The 24,399-nt window shown below is 41.6% G+C and overlaps 2 protein-coding genes across 2 annotated transcripts in view; one reads left to right on the top strand and one right to left on the bottom strand.

The window, feature by feature from the left end:
* Positions 1–24,399, top strand: part of polm (polymerase (DNA directed), mu) — a 267,218-nt gene that overhangs the window by 173,095 nt on the left and 69,724 nt on the right. The gene's annotated exons all lie outside the window — the stretch shown is intronic.
* gnsb (glucosamine (N-acetyl)-6-sulfatase (Sanfilippo disease IIID), b) overlaps positions 3,286–24,399 on the bottom strand; it is a 55,382-nt gene continuing 34,268 nt past the window's right edge. Inside the window, exons 5-14 of the mRNA XM_043681383.1 lie at positions 22,429–22,527; positions 19,985–20,152; positions 19,192–19,274; positions 15,759–15,877; positions 8,783–8,886; positions 7,600–7,698; positions 6,134–6,244; positions 5,245–5,352; positions 4,860–5,020; positions 3,286–4,409 (exon numbers count right to left, since the gene is read on the bottom strand). Of these exons, the coding sequence (XP_043537318.1) occupies positions 4,397–4,409; positions 4,860–5,020; positions 5,245–5,352; positions 6,134–6,244; positions 7,600–7,698; positions 8,783–8,886; positions 15,759–15,877; positions 19,192–19,274; positions 19,985–20,152; positions 22,429–22,527 (1,065 nt within the window). The 3' untranslated portion in view covers positions 3,286–4,396. The remainder of the gene's footprint in view (positions 4,410–4,859; positions 5,021–5,244; positions 5,353–6,133; positions 6,245–7,599; positions 7,699–8,782; positions 8,887–15,758; positions 15,878–19,191; positions 19,275–19,984; positions 20,153–22,428; positions 22,528–24,399) is intronic.

Consider the following 24,399-nt stretch of genomic DNA (forward strand, 5'->3'; position numbering starts at 1 on the left):
CTAGGAATCCTCCAACCACAAGGGATGAACTCGGGTTTCACCAGTTTCCTCATTTCCCCTCCCCCCACCTTGTCTCAGTCAAATCCATCGAATTCAGCACCGCCTTCCTAACCTGCAATCTTCTTCCCGACCTCTCCGCCCCCACCCCCGTCTGACCTATCACCCTCACCTTGACCTCTTTCCACCTATCACATTTCCCACGCCCTTCCCCCAAGTCCCTCCTCCCTATCTTTTATCTTAGCCTGCTGGACAAACTGTCCTCATTCCTGAAGAAGGGCTAATGCCCGAAACGTCGATTCTCCTGTTCCCTAGATGCTGCCTGACCTGCTGCGCTTTTCCAGCAACACATTTCCATCTCTGATCTCCAGCATCTGCAGACCTCAGTTTCTCCTCGGAAATAAATATGAATACTGTTGAGGCAACAGTCCCTCCCTAAAGCAAAAAGGAAATAGATACACCTTGTTGGAGGAGGAACAGAGACCATTGCGATGCATCTTTTGCAAAAGGTGAAATAGTATGCAAGATACGCGACTTATGTTGAATTGAAAATAGCTGATTGGATATTGTGGTCGGAGCATTCCTTTACTTTGCTCTTTGGATGATGCCCTTTAACAAGGTTGCATTGTCTTTGGATTTTTTCAAAAGTGTTGTATGTGGCGGAGTTGCCAAAATGTCTGGGTTGATCTACTTGAAGAAGATTTTACATTAAAAAAAACACTTGTACAATGAAAGGGGAGTTCTCCCAACTCAGCTTTTCTCTGGTCTGGTTTGGTTTGAGTAAGTGTTTTTTGTTTTTTTGAAGCTGCTGGTCAAAGAATCAGCTGCATGAAAGAAGGTGTTCCATGCCGAATCTCTGCCATATCTCTCTCCAGTAAGATCCTGTGTTTGATTTTAATGTTTTTTGCCAATGTGTGTTTATGGGAATTGTTGCAAGAATTTGGAACTGCACCATTGAGTTGAGATAATCTGTTGGGTTTTTGGTTTGGTTAATTTATTCTGTATTTTGTTCTCTTGTGTTTGTGCTTTATTCAGTACTCTGTAAATACATTCTGTTTTGTTGAAAACTGAGGCGCTTTGACCAGCTGCATCACCCCTGGAATGTCCACATTACACCTTCTCAAAACGACAAGAAAAGTTAGGGTCAGGGCTACCTTCTTAATGTGTTTTGGAGGGATCTGATCTGGAGGGATCGGTTTTGCCTTGTTAAAAAAACAAGAAGTAAGCTTTCCACTCGACTAACTGGAGATAAGGTATTCTTTTTACAGAGTAGGAACATATCAATTGAGGTTTAGCATTAGTATTAATGGAGTAAGTATTAATGTAGGACAGGGCACAGAATTCCTTCAGGTATTGCAAATATTTAGATTGTAAAAGCAGTCAGTCAAACAGTAGTCAAGCAAAAGAAAGCAGTAAAGCACATTGGGCTGAATACTATAGTTTATTTTGGCAAAATACAAGTTGTGTTGAGCTTTTGGGAGATATACTTCTCGTCACAAGGCCCAGAGACATTCCTTGCTGTATCTTAGCAAATACACCTCCTGAACCAACTATCCCACCTCAGGAGCATCTCTCCTGTCTGACACCATCCCCACCTTGCCTTGCAATAGATTAACTTGCCAATTACTGAATATCCATCAAAAGATCATGATGTGGAAGTGCTGGTGTTGGGACTGGGGTGGACAAGTTAAAAATCACACAACACCTGGTTATAGGCCAACAGGTTTATTTGGAAGGGCTAGCTTTTGGAGTGCTGCTCCTTCATCAGGGAGCTGCACAGATAGGAGCTTGACAGCTACCTGATGAAGGAGCAGCACTCCAAAGCTAGCCCTTCCAAATAAACCTGTTGGACTGTAACCTGGTGTTGTGTGATTTTTAACTCATTAAAAGATCAGTTGCACTTAAGCCTGAGCCATATTTAACCACCCTTTGGGGTTGAGTTGCCCTGCATTGTTCCTGATCTTTGTCCTGGATGGGGCAGCCAGAGGGAAGTTGGTATTCTACGTTGTGGGTAGGAATTTGCAGGTTCCCTTGGAGACGCAGGGAGTCCTCTTCCCCCAGGAGCAGCAACCGAGGACACGACACCAGACCATGCCAGCCTGTTCTGAGCTTGGCACCTGGATCACTGGAGTACCAGTTGTTTGGAGGAATGCCCAGCAATGTAGGAAGAACATTAATGTCATCCTCCACTTAGTAGCCTCAGAGTCACCATTTTCTCCCTGACATCTCACACTCAGTCTGTTTCTCTAACCACGTCTCACTCTGCCCAAGCTTGACCACTCTCACTATTGCCGACATGATCTTCTCCGCTTGCTCTCATCTTCCAATCCCTGACGCCACTAACTACATGCCCTCTGCGCTGTTTCTCACTCTCTCAGGACACCTCACCTGCATTAACTGTAAGACTTGTGCCACTTGTGTTCATCTCACATAATATCTATCTCTCATCCTACAGCCCACATAGAGCAAAAAGTGTCAAGATGGTGGTGGGATGCTCAACATTCAGCTCCTCACATGTTTTGCGATAACCGCTCCAAAGTAGCTGATTGACCATATCCAAGCTGCGAGGCAGTTATGGGAAGTTGCCCTGGCTAACTGTGCAGATAGTCCCTGTGCAAAGGCTATTTCTCTTGACTTGACAGAAACCTGACAAGTGTGACAAACTGTCTGGCTTTGTGCTGTGCCAAACAGCAAAGCAAGAGACATGTCATAGGGCAAAGTGCAAAAGAGGCATGGCAATGCATGGCAAGCATTCTGTGAGCAACAAGATAAGCTGAATGATTGAGTGCTATGACAGCAAGTTAAGAACCCTGAGATGCAGCCTAGTCCAGTCCATGAGCTGGATGCGTGTGCCTCAATGTATGGTGTCCTTGCAACAGTAATACAATGATAATTGCCAGTGTAGCCAGAGGTGCAGCAAGCATCCAGTAAGTGAATTGGGTAATATGCCATGAGGCTTCTCAGAGCATGGTACGTGTCAGATGTCAGCATCCATGATTGTACGGTGAGTGCGGACCGTGCCCAACATGGAGGTCGTTCAGTCTCAGTGATGAGCTGAAGTCACTCTGACTGCTATACTAGCATTTGTTGACATCCATCTTGTTCAGTGTACTTTGTAAAATAAGACTGAAGTTAACAGGATGAGGTGCAGAAAGATGCTCCTGATGTTAAGATAGGTCTTGCCTGACTTGTCACCCATTTCTGCCACAAATTATGCCCATGTGCACTTTACTCAGACTGCTCTAAGATTCTGCTCACTTTCATCTCAAAAACACATCTGATCAATTGTCACTTTGAGAACTCTTTTAATTTTTTACTTTTTCCTACATTTTGAAAACAGCTTAATCCTGCTTAAAAAGTCACCCTTCGCACGGAAATCCAACACGCTTTTACATTCAGATTACAAATCCCTGATATTCAAGCATTCTGCAACATTAATTGTCTTTCCAGGTTTACCTTAATAAATCCGACAAAATGAGTTTGATATTGTATTCATTACTCTGAAGAGTTGTTTCACTCCTCTCTTCAAATTAATGCAGGAATTCCCAAAACCGATTCCAGCATGTTGAAACATTCTAAGTAAGCACTGGGTAATTATGTAATTATGATTTATGGAAGTGGTTGCAATACAAAGTGAAGCGAAAGAGTGTGGTATGCATTCATACAAGTAGCTCTTATAATCCACTTCCAACATCTAAATATGGCTAACTGACAAGAAAGAGATGGCTCAGAAATTTGCAATTTCACAGTAGAATGCAGAGATATCCTTCTGTCCAAATTAGTTAGTCAATCATTCATTTAGTCAGTCAGACGTCTTAAATCCAAATGGTCTTTGCACAATTTTGATGAACAGAATCACCCCAAGCATCAAGATCCACTTCTTGATGAGTATGTTTTATACAGTCAAGCCCACTAGGAGTTTTAATTTTTGTGAAACAATTGTAGTGATCTTCTAAATGAGAAGGGAACAGTCTTGAAAAATGAAAGCTGAAACAAGCAGTGGATAGGGTAGGGAAATAAGTGATTTTAAGAACCAATTTTAAAAAAGTATTTCAGTTACCCAGGTGAAACTGTTTGGGGGTAAATGTATTCATTTATTTCTATTTATGGTGAGAAACCATTTTCAAGTAACCCTGCAAAAATAATATGGGTTTTTCAAACGTACACAGCAGGACATTTCAAATTAAGGTAGGAGCAGGGTTTCTTGGTTGGAGTGTTAAACAAGGAGAAAAAGGACTCCTGTATGAATTTAGGTGCTTTCTGATGAGCTATTGCACATTCATCTTGTTTGTGGACCCAGATGTCTGGATTTTCAATCATTCACATTCTTTCTTTTGTGGATGGACACTGGTCTGTGTTGGCTCAAATACAATCTGCCAGAAAGAGGGCAATCCTTCGACTAGGAATCAAATCTGTAAAAGAGCATAATGGGCAGAGTTAGAAACGTGATGAAGTCTTCCCTCCACTGAATGCAAAACATTGCTTTAAATGTTAACACTTGGGTTCAATTTAATTGAGAGTTTGTATACATAGTGGTTTATCAAGTATTGGGATGAATTCTCCTGTTGTTAGTTTGATCAATGCCATCTGGGGGCACATAATAATCAGTTTGATGTCTTATCCAAAAAATGGGAGCTTGGAGAGTGCAAAGGTTATTTTGTATTCGAGTGTCATACTAGATTTATGTGCACAACTCCTGCATTAGTAGTTATACCTACAACCTTTAAATTCAGAGGATTAAATGCTACCTAAAGAATCAGGGCTGTTTGCAGGAAGAAGGAAAATTTAATAAAGACGACAGTAATCGATATTTCGAATGCTGGAACATACCTTCTTCATGATCATTGCATTCTAATACTTACCCATCTTCCTCTACCTTTACTGTACGACAGTCATTTCCAGAACAAGATTCTAGCTTTATCAACCGCTGGTTCATCTTCACAAGTAGTGAGGGATCCACAGTTTTTGCAATATTGACCAATTGGTGTGGGTCTGATGTCAAGTTGTAGACTTCAACAAAGGCCTGAAAACAGAACATAGCAGTAACTAAAATAATTCAGGGCAAGTCAATACTATGAAATTAGAATCCATGGAAAGTGACGTGTACATCAAACGGGTAACGACAGTTTGAAATTCTGGTTGAGTACACATTTTTAACCTAGGACATCCCATTGCTTACAGATAACGAACCTGCACAGGTTGGAGGTAAGAGGTTCACACAGCATGTGACTGACAGACGGCACCTACCTCACTGTCGGCAAATTCACAATACTGTAGATTGACTTTTGATAATGTTCTCACACAAGCATAAGTATTATTAAAAGCATCTTCACACACGCAGTCTGGAAAACATTCCTAAGGAAAGGAGAAGAAAAAGACATCAAACTTGCAAATTCAAAGACGTTTCTCACTCAAGCAAGCATGGCTCGTTAAATTGACATTTGTTTATTCAACTTTCAAAACCATTCCCTCCCTCTTTTGCACAAGGTGCTGACCTTTGCTACAATTGTCATTCAAAACACTCCAATTGCCCTTCAGGACTCCAAGTTCTGAAAACTTGGGTTCAGTGTTTCCACACTATAATCCTGTTGACTTCTGTCCTCGCCAGTTATCCTTAATCTTTGCAGCAGTCACTGCATAGTGATGAGAAAGAAGAAGTGTGCTTAATTCTCCCCCATGACTGCACTCCTACAGCGTAAAACATGCCCAAAACTATCTTTTTTCTTCACTCCATCAATGTATGGAGTACTGCCAGAGACCAGCTTAAATAACCGTATTTCAAAGCACTTGACTGTATGGATCCAAGTAGAGATTTTTTTTGACAAGGAGATCAAACTTGAAATGTTTTTGCCCTGCACTGCTTCATTAAAATATAACTGTTACCCACTATGCCATCAGGAGAAGCAATGCTAATGCTTTTGGCAATATGACTTCATCTGCATTCATGCTTTTGCATGGAAACAGTGAATAAAGTTTCACAATGATGGTTTGTGGAGCGGCAGGTTGAAACAAGTGAGAAAAAGCAATCTTCACATGAGAATTGGAATGTGTGTTTTGTTTAAATAGAATGTGCCTCTTCATCACCTTTGATGTTAAACATCTGGATAAATGCAAGTTATTTTTGTTGATTACTTACAGCCACGCCAGGTCCTACATTGGGGCATGCAGGGTCTAACTTAGCATCACCTTCTCCAGTATATTCTACCAGAAAATCATTGCGCCAGTGTGTTTTATTCCGTGAAGAATCCTGAAATAAATAGAAGGAAGAATGTTAGAACAGAAAGAACGGATCAAACCATCTGACCTTTGTCCCAAAACAAAAAAATGCAGATGTTGTAAGTCAGAGACACAAACAGAAATTGCTTGATATGTTCAGCCTGTCTGGTGGTGAGAAATCAGAGTTACTGTTTCGAGACCCTTCTCAATCCGAAACTTCAACTCTGATTTCTCTCCACAGATGCTGCTCGCATGGCTGAGCTTTTCCAGCAATTTTTGTTTTGGAACCTTTCTCCCGACTGCTTTTGACAACTACAACGCAGAGAAGTGCACAGATACGGTCGGTCTTCCTTTGGGTGCTAATTGTCAACAAATCACGTTTGATCATTTTCATCTCATCAAGCATTCAGGGAAGAATTAATGGTTGAAATGTGCAATTTTTTGTGATAGGTCATCTACTGTAGCATCACAACTCTAAATTATTGCTCATCTTCCATGTCAACTCCTTGGACAAACTTCCCTATTAGCCATTGATTAAAGGGAAGTGAACATATGTCATATTGGTAGTATTCATGGCTGCATGTGGATCAGAAGGTGGTCAGTTCAAAACCTGTTCCAAACTGTTGTGTTAATAAAGACCAGAGCTTCAATGCAGAGTTCTGGACTGGCATCCAGTGGGGAAACCAGGACTGGTCCCCCAACCCTTGCCATTATATGGGCTGCAAGTTCTTAAAATAGTCTTCTTTTGGATGGGACTAATCATCAATTGGCCAACAACAGGGTGATTATGAACATGAAAGCACCGTTCATTTTCCAGCTTGTCAGGATTTCTCAGCCTGCGACTCATTCACTATTTCACTTTTCAGCAGTGTGTGAACAGATTGAAACCACTGCCATAGAGTTAAAGATTTTTTAAAATATTGGCATTTGATGCTTTTAGGATTGAATAATAATCTTGACAGAACAAATATTATACAACACAACATTTCTTTGGTGATAGACAGTAAATATTTATGGTTCAAATGAAGTGGCCTAGATTTTACTGATGTGCACGCGTACCTAACACTCTTTACATATTTGTATGTATTTGAAGTGCAAACTGGTTTAGGGTGTCAGGATGTAAGTAGCTCACTGAACACTATCCAGCTCTGACCTCCACTTCTGTCGATACCACTGAACCTCAAGGGGAGGTGGTTAGAATATCTTCTGTTCATGACATTTCCCACTCATCAACATGAGCCCTCTTGTGGTCCAGGTCTGGTGTGTACTTGGACACTGTGCTTCATGACCTGAAGAGTTGGTTCAGCTTTTGCACTGCTGCTTTTCACCAGTGAGCAGCATGTCTGAAGAGGTACTGTAAGAAGAGCATAAGCGTAAGGTACTCACCATGAGGGGAAGAAAAGAGGTACCGTCCATGCTTTGGATTACATCATATCCAGCGATATTCAAGAAGGTGGGTGCCAGGTCTATATTCAGGATGGGTTCCTGTGCAATCAGGTGACAAAAGGTAAAATGCAGTTTCCTTGACTGTTCTCCTCCCACCCACAGGATGAAGCCTAGAACAGTGCTTTTGTATGATTTTGTTTATTCCTCCCTGATCTTTGTCATCAAATACCGAAGACACAAAATTTGATCCCTTATCGCAATGCAAATATGGGATCTTGCTGTGCATATGCGACAAATGTATTTCTCTCCTTTAGACAAGAGGCTTACAGTCCAAAAGTTCATTGTGGATGAGGATAGTTGAGATAAGGCCATAAGATATAGGATCAGAAATTAGGCCATTCAGCCCATCAAATCTGCTCCACTATTCAATCATGGCTGTTAAGTTTCTCAACCCCATTCTCTCAATTTCTCCTGTAACCCTTGGTACTCAAGAATCTACTTGTCTCAAGTCTTAAATATAGGCAATGACCTGGCCTCCATAGCCTTCTATGTGAATGAATTCCATAGATTCACCACTCCCTGGCTGAAGACGTTTCTCCTTATCTCCATTCTAAAAGATCTTCCCTTTACTCTAAGGCTGTGCCCTCAGGTCCTAGTCTCTCCCACCAACAGAAACATCCTCTCAACATCTACTCTGTCCAGGCCATTCAGTATTCTGTATGTTTCAACTGGTTTCCCCTCTCATCCTTCTCAATTCCATCGAGTACAAACCCAGAATCCTTAAACGTTCCTCATATGTTCAGCTTTTCCTTCCTGGAACCATACTCATGAACCCCTCCTCAACACACTCCTGGGCCAGTACATCCTTCCTGAGATATGGGGCCCAAAATGGTGCACAGTACTCCAAATATGGTGTGACCAGAGCCTGAAAGAGCCTTAGAAGCACATGCCTACTATTATATTCAAGTCCTATCAAAATGAATGCCATCATTGCATTTACCTTTATAACAACTGACTCAATGGTGAAGTTGCTATTTCAATGCAAGATCTCTTTATGAAATTCTATTTTAATGCCCAGCTCCACTGATTCATATTGTCCCCTTTCTGGTCTTAGCAATGGGTTCTGCAACATGACTCAGTTCATGAGTTGGAGTCAAATGCTATGCTTGAAGTGAATACATACCTTTATGGTCTGCTTAGGTTTGATACCTGGTCCACGGACCAGCAATGGCACTCGAATATCAAATTCATAAAGCTGACGCTTGTCAATGGGCAGAGAGAACTGTCCTGCAAACAGATAAAGTTATTGTCAGTAGCAGCTGTTGGCTACTTCTATTGGGATCTGCTTCTCAGTCTCAAATATTCACTCTACTTATTCATAGTGACAGTGATCACAACTCCATGACCTTTACTATACTCATGGAGAGGGAAAGGAGCAGACGCTATGGGAAAGTACTTAATTGGGGGAGGGGGAATTACAATGCTATTAGGCAGGAACATGGGTGCCTAAATTGGGAACAGATGTTCTCAGGGAAATGCACAACATATAGGATGATAAATCCCCTGGGCCAGACCGGATATACCTTAGGTTACTACAGGAAGCAAGGGAAGAGATTCCTGCGGCTTTGGCCATGAGCTTTCCATGCTCACTGTCCACTGGAGTAGTGCCAGGTGATTGGAGGGTGGCAAATGTTATTCCCTTTTTCAAGGAAGGGAATAGGGATCCTGGGAATTACAGACAGGTCAGTCCTATATCAGTCGTGGGCAAAATATTGGAGAGGATTCTGAGACACAGGATTTATGATTATTTGGAACACCATAGTTTGATTAGAGATAGTCAGCGTGGCTTTGTGAGGGGCAGGTCATGCCTCACAAGCCTTATTGAATTCTTTGAGGATGTGACAAAACACATTGATGAAGGTAGAGCAATGGATGTGGTATACATGGATTTTAGCAAAGCATTTGATAATGTTCCCCATGGTAGGCTCATTCAGAAAGTAAGGAGGCATGGAATATAGAGAAACCTATCTGTCTGGATACAGAATTGACTGGCACATAGAAGACAGAGGTTGGTGGTAGACAGAAGGTATTCAGCCTGGAGTTTGGTGACCAGTGGTGTTCCACAGGGATCAGTTCTGGGATCTCTACTTTTGTGATTTTTATAAATGACTTGGATGAGAAAGTGTGGAGTTGTGGATCGTGTGGAGGGCTGTTGTAGTTTGCAATGGGACATTGACAGGATGCAGAGCTGGGTTGAGAAGTGGCAGATGGAGTTCAACCTGGAAAAGTGTGAAATGATTCACTTTGTCGAATTTGAATGCAGAATACAGAGTTAAAGGCAGGGTTCTTGGCAGGGTGGAGGAGCAGAGAGATATGGGCGTCCATGTCCAGAGATCCCTCAAAGCTGCCACCCATGTTAACAGGGTTGTTAAGAAGACATTTGGTACGTTGGCTTTCATTAGCATTGAGTTTACGAGCAGCAAAGTTATGCTGCAGCTCTGTAGAGTCCTAGTTAGACCATACGTGGAATATTGAGTTCAGTTCTGGTCACCTCATTATAGGAAAGAAGTGGAAGCTCTAGAGAACATGCTGAGGAGATATACCAGGATGCTGCCTGGACTGGAGGGCATGTCTGATGAAGAAAGGTTGAGGAAGTTCAGGCTTTTCTCATTGGAGCGAACGAGGATGAGAGGTGACTTGATAGAGCTGTACAAGATGTTGAAAGGCATAGATAGAATGGTATCAGAGACATTTTCCCAGAGTGGGAATGTCTATCACAAGGGGGCATAATTTTAAGGTAATTGGAGGAAGGTGTAGGGGAGATGTCAGAGGTAGGTTCTTTACTCAGACAGTGGTGGGTGCATGGAATGCACTGTCAGCAGTGGTAGTAGAGTCAGATACATTAGGGACATTGAAGCAAGTCTTGGATAGGCACATGGAAGTTAGTACAATGAAGGGTATGTACATTAGTCTGATCTTAGAGTAGGATTAAAGGCTGGCAAGCATTGAGGGCTGAAGGGCCTGTGCTGTATTGTTCTATAACTGAATTGAATGAGATAGAGAGCAACATACATGGGATTTACTGATGCCACAAAAATTGGGGGCATTGTAAACAGTATAAAATGGAATTGTGAATTACAAAGACATCAAGAAACTTGGTTGGGATAAAGCAGGATACAACAGGCCAGTGAATCTAACATATGTGGGAGAGAAACTATTGGAAACAATTCCTATGGGCAGAATTAATCTTCATTTGGAGATGCAGGGATCCATCAAAATGGTAAGCATGGCTTTATCAGGGAGATGTCCTGTCTGAAAATGTGATCGAATTTTGCAAGATCATGACAAGAGTCCAGATGAGATTAAAGCACTTGATGACATCAACATGGACTTGAGTAAAGCTTCTCACAAGGTCTTGTGTGGCAAGTTGGTTAAGAAGCCAAGAACCCATGAGACAGGACATTTTGGTGAACTGGATCCAAAAATGATTCAAAGAGGCAAGCAGAAGGTGATCGTCAAAGGATAGATGGGAATGTGCTGTGGCATACCACAGGATTTGGCACAGTGTCACTTGTTTATGGATGTATGTAAACAATCTAAACATGAATATGAGTGTTGGGGAGATTTCACTGGGGTGTTTAATGTAGGGCTAGGGAGGATGACACTAGTTCTGCAACAGACACTTCTAGTTCCAGCCCTGAAATGGTTAACAACAGCCAAGCGAGCTGCTGCTGGCGACTGCATGAGTACCTGGCTGGAGCTTGTAAGGGATATGCATAATGTTAATTAAATCTTGGAGCCTGTAAATACCAGCCAGAATCAATTGCCCCATCAAAACTCAGGATTAATAAAGTTTCGCTCCACTGATGCTGTCAAACCTACTGAATTTTCCCAGCAATTTCAGTTTTTGTGCAAGTTACATTAAATAGTTTGTTTTATATAGTAATGGTTCTGAAGGGATTTACATTGGCTGCACCCATTCCATTGATGTCACATACAGTCTATATGTGGAGACAAGGGGTTGTACTTTTGGGGAGATTTCACTGGGGTGTTTAATGTAGGGCTAGGGAGGGTGACACTAGTTCTGTAACAGACACTTCTAGTTCCAGCCCTGAAATGGTTAACAACAGCCAAGTGAGCTGCTGCAGGCGATTGCATGACTGCTGGAGCTTGTAAGGGATATGCATAATGTTAATTAAATCTTGGAGCCTGTAAATACCAGCCAGTATCAATTGCCCCATCGAAACTCGGGATTAATAAAGAAACCGATCGGAATCTGTAACTGTTAGACAAGTGTGAATTGCTCTATCGGAACCTGTAACTGTTAAGTGTGAATGGCTCTATTTAAGTCTAAAGTTGGTAAGTGTAATTGTCAATTTAGTTAAACTGAAACTATTGAAAATGGCTAGCCTGTCAGACGCATAGTAATTCCTTGAAACAATGAACTATTGAATATGGGATCGGAACCGCTCCCGGGGATGGCTGAGCCATTGTCAAGCACAGCAGAAGCTGGACAGGCACTTCGATGCGGCCAATAGGAGGACGGATCCCCAGCGCGCGCAGATGAATGGACCAATGGGGAAGGCGAACTGACCGGGGACTCCAGGCAGCGCAAAGTATAATTGTGTCAAGTTTGAACGAGAAGGGAGAACGCCTTCTCCAATTAATGCATGCTTGTAGATTCGTTGTACCAGTTAAGATTCTGTGAATAAACTGCTGTCTGCGTCTAACCATAGTTGCCAGTGTGAGTCTCTCCTTCCGAAAGAACACGCAAAGACGGGACCCCGCGGGTCCGTCTTAACAATGAGAATGCAGAAAGTTTGCATAGGCACAAGAATTGACAATGTGTAAAACAACAAGGAGGACAGGATGATATAGACAGGCTGTTCAGATGGGCAGAACAGTGACAAAAGAAAATTAATCTCAATAATTATGGAATGATGCATTTTGGGAATTCTAAAAAAGCAAGGGAGTACACATTGGATGGTCAGATCCTGGGAACTACAGAGTATCAAAAGCATCTTGGTGTGTGTGTCCATAGATCTTAAAGGAAACAGGACAGGTAGATAAAGTGATTAAGTCACCTAGGACATTTGCCTCTATTAGTCAAAGCGTTGAACATAAGAGCAAGGAGGTAACACTGGAGCTGTATATAATATTACATAGACCACAGCTTTAGTATTGTGTGGAGTTCTGGTCATCACACTCCAGGAAGTATGTTATTGGTCCAGACAAAGTGCAGAGGATATAACCTGGGCTGGACTGGTTCAGCTTTGAAGAGAGATGGGAAAGGCTGGCATTGTTTTTCTCAGATCAGAGATACTTAGTGGGGAGCTGACTGAGTTGTACAATGTTGTGAGGGGCATAGACAGGGGAGACAGGGAGAAACATTTACCCTTAATAGCGGGGTCAATAATTAAGGGACACAGTTTTAAGCTCAGGTTTAGAGGGGATTTGAGGAAAAATGTTTTTCACCAAACAGTTGTAAGTGGAACTTGTTGTCTGCAAACGGCTAACAACATTCAAGATATTTAACAAGTATTTAGATGGGTCCTTGAAATGTCGTAGTATACAAAGTTACGGGGCTAGTGCTGGAAATTGGGATGAGAATGGGCGGATACTTGCTGACAATTATAGGCTTTTTCCCACAGTGGAAAAAAAAGACTTCTTTTTTGAAAAATGATGATAAGCTATAAAGCAGTGGGAGTCCAAAGAGCTTATGCATTCAAAAACAGAGATTACTACAATACCACAAACTAGTGCAGCAAATAACTAAGAAAAAATTCAACGAATACTGGCCTTGATTAAAGGAAAAAAAATAGAAGTTGAAAGTAACGCTGCAACTGTGCAATGTGCTGCAAATGTGGCATTTAAAGTACTTGAACATTTTGGGCATCACAGCTTTGGAAAGATACAATGGCCTTGGAAGGAAAACTGCATACCAAAAGTAGGCACAAGTCATAGAATCCATACAGTATGGAACAAAATCACATCCAGACTCACTCCCTACCCTATCCCTGTAAGCCTGCATATCCCATGGCTAATCCATCTCGTCTGTACATCCTTGGATTCAATAGGCAATTTAGCCTGGCCAATCCACCTAACTTCCCGTCTTTGGACTGTGGGATGAAACCGGAGTACATGGAGGAAACCCATGCAGACATGAGCAGAATGTGAAAATTCCATACAGTCACCAGAGGGTGGAATCAAACCCGGGTCCCTGGCACTGTGAGGCAGCAATGTTAACCACTGAGCCATCTCGCTAGGGTTAAGTTGCCTTGATTCCAGAGGATCATTGGACTGCTCTCTCATTAGCCTGAGGCTCACCAACCCTCAGGTGAGGGGAAAGGTTGAGAAGAAGAGTCCTTCATGGTGACCTCAGCCACTGCAGGAATTGAAGCTCTGCTGTTAGCATCACCCTGCATCAAAAACCAGCTGTCCAGCCAACTGAGCCTTTCCTTTTACTCATGTACTGCATCTTTGATCTCAATCCCATATTTAAATATAATAATTCACTTTTTATGATAGTGATCATTTTTCAAAGTTTAGCGATTTCTGAATTTAAGCAGCCATAAAGAGATACCAAATTCATTCGAAAGGAGTCCACTATCTCATTGATTTCATATTTTCATATATCTAAATAGTAGAATATTGATTTGTGGACAGGTTGAAACTTGTTTTCTGTCTGCATGTCATTCCACAACCCTCCCTCCCTTTCCCCAACAACCTTCTTGCAGGTATAATTTTCGAGTTCTCCACTTCCACACCTGCTTCAGGTCTGGCAACTCATTCATTGTTACCAGTTAGTTTCTGCACAGCCACTCCCTTCTTTGTTTGCAGATTGTTTCCCTTCCACATTTATTGCTGAGAGGTCACATCAGAGATAACCAGCCCTGAGTCTCATTATTTCCTCCCATTCTAATTATGGTGTTGACTTCTGTCCAATTGATTACCTGGGGAAATTATTTTGGTGCGCAATTTGAGCACTGGTGGGGGTGGATTTGCCCACTATCTGGTATTGGAATGGAACCAGAATTCAAAGATGAACCTACAAGGGGCGACATATTTCCAAGAGCTAAGGGGCAATGTGATCCAACTTTAAAATATTAAGTGGAGCCAGTAATAAGAAACTTTCGGTTCATTAGGGAAACTAGGAATAGGAAACAGTTTTAAAATGAGGCTGTCCATAACGGCCAATCAAAAGCTCTGGCATGCAAGTAGCAAATGATGTCGGAACAAATTCTCAACCAGTAACCGACAGATTTCTGTTAAAGAAAAGGTATTAAGGACGTGGGGAAAAGGCAGGTATTTGGAGTTATGCAGATCATTTCTGCTGGAGTTGAATGGCAGAGCAAGCTTCAGAGCTACGTGGCTTCCTCCTATTCCTTTGGGCACTATTACAGCTGCTTTTAAAGCCAAGCAAGAGACTTCATTCCATAACAACAGTGAATAATAACCCCTTTCACTGATAGATGAAAGCCTTCATCAAGTGCAGCCACACTTGGTTCACAATGTTAAAAATCACAAAACACCAGGTTATAGTCCAACAGGTTTATTTGCAAGTACAACCTGTTGGATTATAACCTGGTGTTGAGTGACTTTTAACTTTGCCCACCCCAGTCCGACAACTCCACATCTTGGTTCACAATAAAAATGGGAGTTTCTTACAGTCTGTCAAAAATAGAAATTGCTGTAAAATCTCAACCATTCTGGCAGCATCTGTGGGATGAAATTAGTGTTAATGTTTCGGGTTGAATGACCCAGTTCTGAAGAAGGGTCACTCAACCTGAAAAGTTAACCGTGATTTCTCTCAGATGCTGACAGACCTGCTGTGCTTTTCCAGCAATTTCTATTCTTGTCTGTGATTTACAGCATTCACATTTGTTTTGGTTTTATCTAATGTTCAGGCAAACTGGGTAAATGCGACATGTGAAAAGAAGACTTCAGCAACATTTTCACAACATGCACCCGAGAGTCAGAGTTTACTCCAAGAAACTGTTATGTCTCATATTATGTCTCACATGCTAGAACAAAAAGGAGTTTGTCACATTCATAATTGGACCAGAAACAAATAGATGAATGCCTGAAATCATATCATAACTTTGAAAAAATAAAATGCAAAAGGGAATATTGGGCAAAAAGCTCAACTTGAAACAGACCTGTGTGATAGCCATTGTCAGATGTGTAGAATATGTACGTGTTATTCAGTTCCTTCATTTCCTCCAGTTTCATGACAACCTTCTCTACCAGATCATCCACAGACAGCAAAGTCTGCCACCTGTAAGGTACAAGAAAAAAATGTAACAATTTCTGTTAAACTGCAAATTGAGGCTATTGACTACATGCTAAGGATTTCTGGATTGAAAAACCTGTCACAAAGGTTTCCCCAGAAATTAACAGCATGTGTGCCTTCAAAATCTGATCAACAGTTTGCTCCTTCGCCAGGTGGATATGAGGCAAGTTGGACATTAGATGAGTGTGTGTGTGCGCGTTGTATGTGTGCTGGGTGGGGTGGGGGGGGGCGAGGGGAGAAGGGAGGTTGTATGTGTGGTGATAAGGTTGGTGGAGTTCAGAGGAGGGAATAAAAACTACACATTATTTGGTGCATGTTCTTTAAGTGTTGGTGGATGGTGATTAGCTAAGCTGGAAAAGTTTAGTCCCAGGCCTTCTGATTCACCAACAGGCGTGAGTCATTGTCTTTGTCAGCAATCACTTATGATTGAGTATGATTGTCCACCTAGGAAATTCTGAGTCACTGTATGTTTGCCAGATGTTTCCAGGAGGTGGAATTAATTCTTGGCCTTGAGATCATTGGCATTCCTTTCTCTGGTTCCTTCTCTGTACTTTTCTTGCTGATGGGTGTTCTCAAAAAATTGTGTCCCTTCATAACCGGAGCCTCCTCCAAATTGTTTTCTTCTGATTGTATTCTTCCTGTGCAATAAATATCCATATTGCATTTCTTGAGGGAAGTCGTCATAGAATCTTTGAAACATTTTAGAGTCAGAGTCAGAGTGGTTTTCAGCATAGGGAAAGGCACATTGTTTTTGGCTGGCGCAGACTCGATGATTCAATCAACTCACTGCTGTGAAGCTATTTCTCAGCACTTGAAAATAAGAACAAAATCTGGAGAAACCTAAACGCCAAATCTAAAGCCACTTCCTCAGATGGGACAGTTCGTGGGTAGTTTGTTTTCAGTCATTATCAGAAAAATCTAATTTGAATTATCACTGGCCATAAGACATACAGCTTTGAAAACACTTCAATGATAGTCCTTGAATGCAATTTGCCTTTTCTTCCTCTCACGAGGGGCTTCCTTGAGCTGCACGAGGAAGATGTGCTTTGGCAGTCGGAAGTCAGTGTGGCTGGACAGGCCTTTCACAATGATGGATTTATCAAAAATCGACAATAAATAAGGCAGAAATTGGGATAAGCCTTGACCAAAAGTGACCAAATAAACATGCTGCAGAATCCAGACTGTTCTCTCTCCATTTCTGTCCAAAGCACCATTTCCTTTTTCACTTTAAATACTCATTCACTACTCCTCTTTTAAGCAAAAAGCTCTCAATCTCAACAACTCCCTGTAGCAAATCATGCCTCATTAGCAACTTTGCAATAATAAGCAGCCAACTTGCAAAACTGAGGAATTACGTGATTTTGTTTGGTGCATCCATGAGACACATTTTTTGCTGAACGAGCCTCGCATAAATACAAGTGCGAGGCCCTTCCAGAATAATTGAATGCGTCCACACAATTGCAACCCATTTTAAAGGGACAGTTTCTCCTGAGTGAGATTTAAAAAAAGCATTCTCACACCATCCTTCAGTTGTGGCACAAAGCAAGTCCACACTGAGTTGACAATAGAAATGTGTCTTCAGCTCTGCAAGAAATCATATCTGTGTAAAGTGGGTTGTAATAGAGAATCAAACCAAATTCAAAATCTTTATTCATTTGCAATAAATAAACTGGGATTTTTTTCTTGTAATTTGTTTAATTTTAATGTCTACATCTTATCCATGAACACACAGCATCAGTGAAATGTTAGATTTCTTGTCCTAGCTCAAATACCAAAGGAGTGCAACAATATCAAAGAATTATGCAATGTGTTATAATCATCTGGTTTGCGTTTTATATGCGTATTTTTGAGATACTTTGTCGTTTGAGGAATTCCAAATGTTCAAAGTAATATGAATGGAAAAGTCTTGCGATGAAATAGCTTTCATGTAACTGCAAACCAAACAAGCACAGGTTAATGACAGTCCAAAGGTTCCATAATTCAGAGGGGTCAGAGTTATTTTGGTGGAAACCATAAAATGGCAATGAACCTTGAACTGCTGCCAAGCTGCAGATAGCATGGCTGTGGAGAGTCCGCCCAGTTTTAAAGCTGAAGTGTTCATGAATATATATACCTAAGGACAATCTCATCTAACCATCGCAAATGCTGAGATGCGTGAATTCAGGGTTGGAGCCTTTCTTGTTAATTGTCGGAAATACATATTTGAGAAGGTCTTGGAGCGATAAGCACCTGAATTAGTTTGTGCAAAGCTCAAGTTCAACAGACAGAGAGATTCCACCAAGAACCTGAAAATGGCTGTGGCACAGAGACAAAATGACTGTCAGAAATGAAGAGTATTTTGAGGTGGAGGAGACAAGCCCAAGTGCAGTGAAGCCCACGTGAACAGGAATCTCCACAAATCTGAGGTGTTTAACAAGTGGTGGAGACTCAGTTTCCTGGGGGTTTTCAAAACACCCAAAAAGTTGTGATACCTCAGAAGAAAGCAGGAAATAAAAGAATTCCTGCAAAGTATGGCAATTTTGGCTTGTTCTCAGGATATGAAGGAAACTTGCAGGACTTGCTAAGTAGCCAAAGTCTTGATGAGAGAAGTGAGAAGGAGAAAGGTAGGTTCAGTTAAGAATCCTAGTTCAAAGCGTATTTGATTGACATGACTGCGTCTCGATGTAAATTAGTCACCTAAGCCAATGTTCATTTCATCATTTGTGAAAAACTTGAAGATAAGCTTGGACAATCAGCATTGTAAAATGTTATGCAGATTACAAATATTACAATCTTTTAGGGCAGAAATTATTGCTGATTATATTTTGGACACCTTCCTGGTGGAAGATTAAAACAGATTCTCAGGTCGAAGCCAATTTGTTGCTGCTTTAATCACAATTCACCTTCAAAAAGTAATGAATCGAACTACTCAACAGAACATATCACTTTAGCATTTTAAATGTTGACTATCTGACCTTAATATTATGCATCTTGTTCCAACTGGTAGGTGTAAATTTCTCCCTCTTGTACAGCAAAATCATGCACAAAAAAAAGTCAGCTGCAATTGTGAGGCGGTTTGCCATACAAGCAGCACTTGAATGAATGAGTTCATTTAGATACACCTCTGAGGCCCTTAACACTGCTGAGACTGCAGCAGTAGCCCCAGGAAAGTATTCTTTCAGCCCCTCACATCCCTTTCCCCAGCAATCTCAAGCAAGCAGAAGTGATTTCCATTGTAACTGACGAGACTTGATTTAAGCCTCAGTGTAACCCACTGCACAACATGCTTAGATTTTTTTAAAGCAAATGCATCCGAATACCTTTTTCTGAATACACCGTCCAGGAATTCGATAGAGGTGTTCTTCATAGGCGTTTTAGCTTGTCGAAGGAGCCAGTGTTTATCCTGTGGGAGACAAGAACAGTTCTGAATGCCACAGCTGCCATCACATTTTGTCCCGATTCTTGCTTCAATTTTTCATCCCAATAGTGTGGACATCATTTTGTTGCCTCTCAAATTTTGCAAAAGTAACAATTATTTCACAGATGAGAGAGGTTCATCTGCATAGGCAACGCTCTGAATTAGGTATACTTGCAACAAATGCAGAAGTTTCTTAAACTTCGTTGTTAAGTGAATTGGCCATGCTAAATTGTCCATCGTGTTGGGTGCATTAGTCAGAGGGAAATGGGTCTGGTTGGGTTACTCTTCGGAGGGTTGGTACAGAATCTAATCTAAATAAAAACTTTGAAATGATGTCCCAGTCTTTTGAAATCAATGCGTTCTGGCTGCTGGCACCATCTTGTGGAGATTGTTGATATTACTGGCACCAACTGCTTTCGCAAGCAAAAATTATTTTAAAAATACACCAGATGAGTGAGTACCTGAGAAGCATTAGGCAGTGATCTGAAGGGAACTTTACTTCCAGTTTTTGTAGAGTTTCCTTCAATTTACTGCGAAAAGGTTGACGACTGACATTCTATTCTCCCAGTGTAAAATATCAAAATCCATCAAATTTTGAATCCTTCTAATTCTCCCCTCAGCTCTGTCTGCTAACAATGATCTTGGTCGTTCTGACCCAAGTGAGGTGTATGCCAGCCTGTGTGGGCTCGACTAACCTTCCCATGCACATTGAAACTTCCATGACGAGGAGCTTTGGTGACGTTGTAAGACTTGCTGTACCGTGGAGCAACAGTCCACGGAGAATGGCAGGCTGGAGTTGATAGCATCATGAAAAAAGGAACACTTCGTTTCTTGGATTGCAGAAATTCCACGGAACGGTTTGCCTGCACAAAATAAAAAAAAAAGAGATTATCAGACAGTCAATTTCCACAAGTAGACGACAACCCTTTTACCGCAAAATGTCGATCAAAATACAAACTTAGAAGATAGCAACAGAAGTCAGATTCCTCAAGCCTACACCACCGTTCAACATGATCATGGCTGGTCATCAAACTAAATATCCTAATCCCGCCCTCTGGCAAATCCTTGATCCCTTTAACCACAAGATCTAGATCTATGTTCTTCTTGAAAACACAATATTTTGGTCTCAACCACTTTGTTGTTGTAAATTCCTCAGGCTTGCCACTCTCTGGGTGAAGAAAACTCTCCTCATCTTAGTCCTAAAAGGTTTACTGCTTATGCTTAAACTACGACACCTGATTGTGGGCTCCTGCACTATTGGGAATATCTTTGCTACATCCAACCTGTCCAGCTCTGCTTAAATCTTATCAGTTTCCATGATATTCCCCCCCTCATTCTTCTTTAACTCCAGGGAATACAATCCTAAATAAGTCAATCTCTCCTCTTGCATCAGTCTTACCATCCAGGAATTAATTTGGTAAACCTTCGCTGTACTCTGTCTATGCAAGGACGTCCTTCCTCAGACAAGGAAACCAAAATTGCACGGAATACTCCTGTTGTGGCCTCAATGTCCTGCATAACTGCAGCAAGACATGCTTGTTCCATTGCTCAAATATACTCACCATGAAGGCCAACATACTGTTTGCCTGCTGCACCTGTTTGCTTACTTTCAGCAACTGGTGCACAAAGACACCCAGATATTGTTGATCATTTCCCTCTCTCAGTTTACAGCCATCCAAATAATAACCTGCCTTCCTATTCTTAGTACTTCAGTGAATCACCTCACATGACACTGCACCTACCATGCATTTTCCCCACTCACTCAGCCTGTCCAAATCACATGGCAACATGTTTGCATCTTCTGCACAGCTCACCTTCACACCCAATTTTATGTCCTATGCACATTTGACATATTACGTATTACGTTTAGTTCCCCTATCTAAATCATGAAAATATTTTGTGAATAGCTAGGATCCTAGAACTGATCTCTGTGTACCCATTTATTCCTACTCGTTGTTTCGCTTTATTCTTACTCTTCGGTGAAGAAACAACAATTGGGAGCTAAGCAAACACTCAGCTAGTCGATGTGGAACAATTGAAAGACAAACAGTTTAACCATGAAAACGCATTCTCATGACCCTAACATCTACACTTATTCCCCCCAACAAGGCTGCATCAACATTTCTAATGTCTGCAGTATTTTGTCGTTGAACTCTTATACATCAGAGTCTCCATGAATTATACGGGTATAAACAGTGTATTCTTACAGCTGGTTTCCAATGCATAGTGATGCGAACAGTGCAAGTTCAATTCCTGCATCAGCTGAAGTTCCCATTCAAGTCCCACATTCTCAACTTTGCCCTTGGTCTAAGGCATAGTGACCCTCAGGTTAAGTCACCACCAGTTGACTCTCCTGGCCTCTAATGAGAGAGCAGCTGTATGGTTTGTGAAGACTATGATAACTTTACTTTTTATTGTTGCCAACCAAAGAGGAAAAACATTTCAATGGTAAGCATTGTCAATATGCAGCTTTTCCATACTTGAAGCAGATCGACAATTAATTCTTACCCCTCTCTCAAACAAGATACAAGTCAGGAGGTTAACTTGAAACATTCTCATTCTCGAAGGTAGAGAAGGAACTGGACCAAAGTGGGCACCCATCATGGAGTGCTCAAATAATTGGATTTCCCAGTGACAGTTAGCAAAACTGCCAAGACTGCCAACAGTTCGAGACTGACCAGTTCCTGTAGCAAAAGTAGATGGTTAAAATCCAATTCACAACTTTACAACCAAGAAAACTTGCATCCAGATGACCAAGTGTGCAAGTCAAACCTCAATAGCGTTAGCCTCACTGATGTTAGCCTGCCTACTGAAAACAAAACTCTCATTGTCCCCACTTAAACAGCACTGACACAACCATCATTTTACAATTCTGTTCCAAAGAAGCTGGACTATCCTATCCTTAAAGCTGAAAGCACAAGATTTAATTTAAAAGAGGCTTCAATTGCATTTTTATTAGTGTTTGGACAAACATTCAATGAGAAATATCCCCTTAGGCACTCCAACCACTCACTGTGATATCTTACAAAAGGCAACAGAAATATTCTTGCACAGCTCCTATATGAGAATAGAGGAATAGAATTCTCCAACAACAGTAATACATCCTCAGCACTCAGTATATTTGAACATTGGGTCTTACGATAAGATCAGTCAGATAGTCCTTTTGGTAGATGTCACCGTGGTTTTCAGCTACACCATTCACCGACAGCGTGTAGTTATAATATTTGGAGTTTCCAACCTGCACAAAAAAAAGTTACATTCAGTCAATTGGTTGACAAAAGGTTTAACAGTCAAAAGTGTTCCTCTGCAGAAGGATACTTTATCCTGAATGTTAGGTCACTTTTCTCCTCAAATATTACTTTAAATGGTCCCCAGGAACAGGGTGACTCTCAAAACTTGGCGGAACATACTGGGGACAAAAGGATTTGCTGTGCATCATGAGGAACAGTATTCTTCAGCAATATTTGCTGCTACAGCCTTCCCAGACTTGGTACCAGGAATAACAACTGAAGGCTGAAATGCCGACATAAGCTCTTGAGATCATTGCTTCTTTGGACTCATACCCATGCTAAGGTATGATGGTGGATTGTACCACTGGATTAAAATTGACCTTCAAAGACTTTGTGTCATTCTGAAGCTACGGATATTTGAAGGGAATATTAAAAGCCAACTCTGGAGCTTTTCAGGGTTTGATGAACCTCTTGGGATATTTCTTGTTACCAATGGTTTCTGACCAGCTGAGTACAACAACATGGGGAATTGGGTGTTTCAAACACAACTAATCACACGGTGATGCTCATGAGGATAAAGCAATGGTTGGAATCGTTGTGACATGATTTCCAGTCCTGCTAGAATAGAGTCATCAGTCTGATGCAATGAAAATATCTGCACGGTATTCCACAGCAACCATCATGACCACTTGTACAGATATGATCTTGGCTGCACCTCCTCTGTGGTGCTGCAGTCAAGTGATGTTGAAAGCATAAAGGCAATTCTGAGATCATCTTGTAAAACTATTGCAAACATGACCAAAAGTAGCAGGCAGCAGAATCCCATCCCATCCCCACAACAACAGGTATTGTAACCATGGCAAGTGCAAATATAGAGGAACCTTGATTATCCGAATACCAGTTATCCGAATTTCGGATTATCCAAAGACGATCTCAAGGTCCCAACAGAAACATTACATCAAAGAGGAGTTTCAACACTGATCACATCTTTTGTTAACAATGATTAAAAACGAACTCAGTTTACTGAAATGCTGCCGAGAACAGTCCTGGACATCGATGGGAGCCCAGATACCGCCTCCAAATGACTGACTGCCTGCGTGCTCTCTCTCCCCACACTTTAGTTTGAGTTCTGCACAAACTACCCTAAACACCCCTTTCCCAGATAATCTCTCCAACATTATCCTGTGCAGGGCAAAGGTGGAATCTGTCAAAACGTTGCAGCAAACATGTGTGTGTTTGTGTGTGTGCGCTATTTTGAGACTCTCTCCCTCTCCCCTGTAATTTGTTTTACAGTTTGTCACAACACAAATGATGCAATGTTGAGAAGACCATATAGAGTCATAGAGATGTACAGCATGGAAACAGACCCTTGGGTTCAACCCGTCCTTGCCGACCAGATATCCCAACCCAATCAAGTCCCACCTGCCAGCACCCGGCCCAGGTCCCTCCAAACCCTTCCTATTCATATCCCCATCCAAATGCCTCTTAAATGTTGCAATTGTACCAGCCTCCACCACATCCTCTGGCAGCTCATGCCATACACTCACCACCTTCTGCGTGAAAAGGTTGCCCCTTAGGTCTCTTTTATATCTTTCCCCTCTCACCCTAAACCTATGCCCTCTAGTTCTGGACTCCCTGACTCCAGGGAAAAGACTTTGTCTATTTATCCTATCCATGCCCCTCATAATTTTGTAAACCTCTATAAGGTCGCCCCTCAGTCTCTGACACTCCAGAGAAAACAGCTCCAGCCTGTTTAGCCGCTCGCTGTAGCTCAGATCTTCTAACCCTGGCAACATCCTTGTAAATCTTTTCTGAACCCTTTCAAGTTTCACAACATCTTTCCGATAGGAAGGAGACCAGAATTGCATGCAATATTCCAA

This window comes from Chiloscyllium plagiosum, chromosome 42, assembly GCF_004010195.1.
Source record: "Chiloscyllium plagiosum isolate BGI_BamShark_2017 chromosome 42, ASM401019v2, whole genome shotgun sequence".
In the NCBI taxonomy this organism is placed as follows: domain Eukaryota; kingdom Metazoa; phylum Chordata; class Chondrichthyes; order Orectolobiformes; family Hemiscylliidae; genus Chiloscyllium; species Chiloscyllium plagiosum.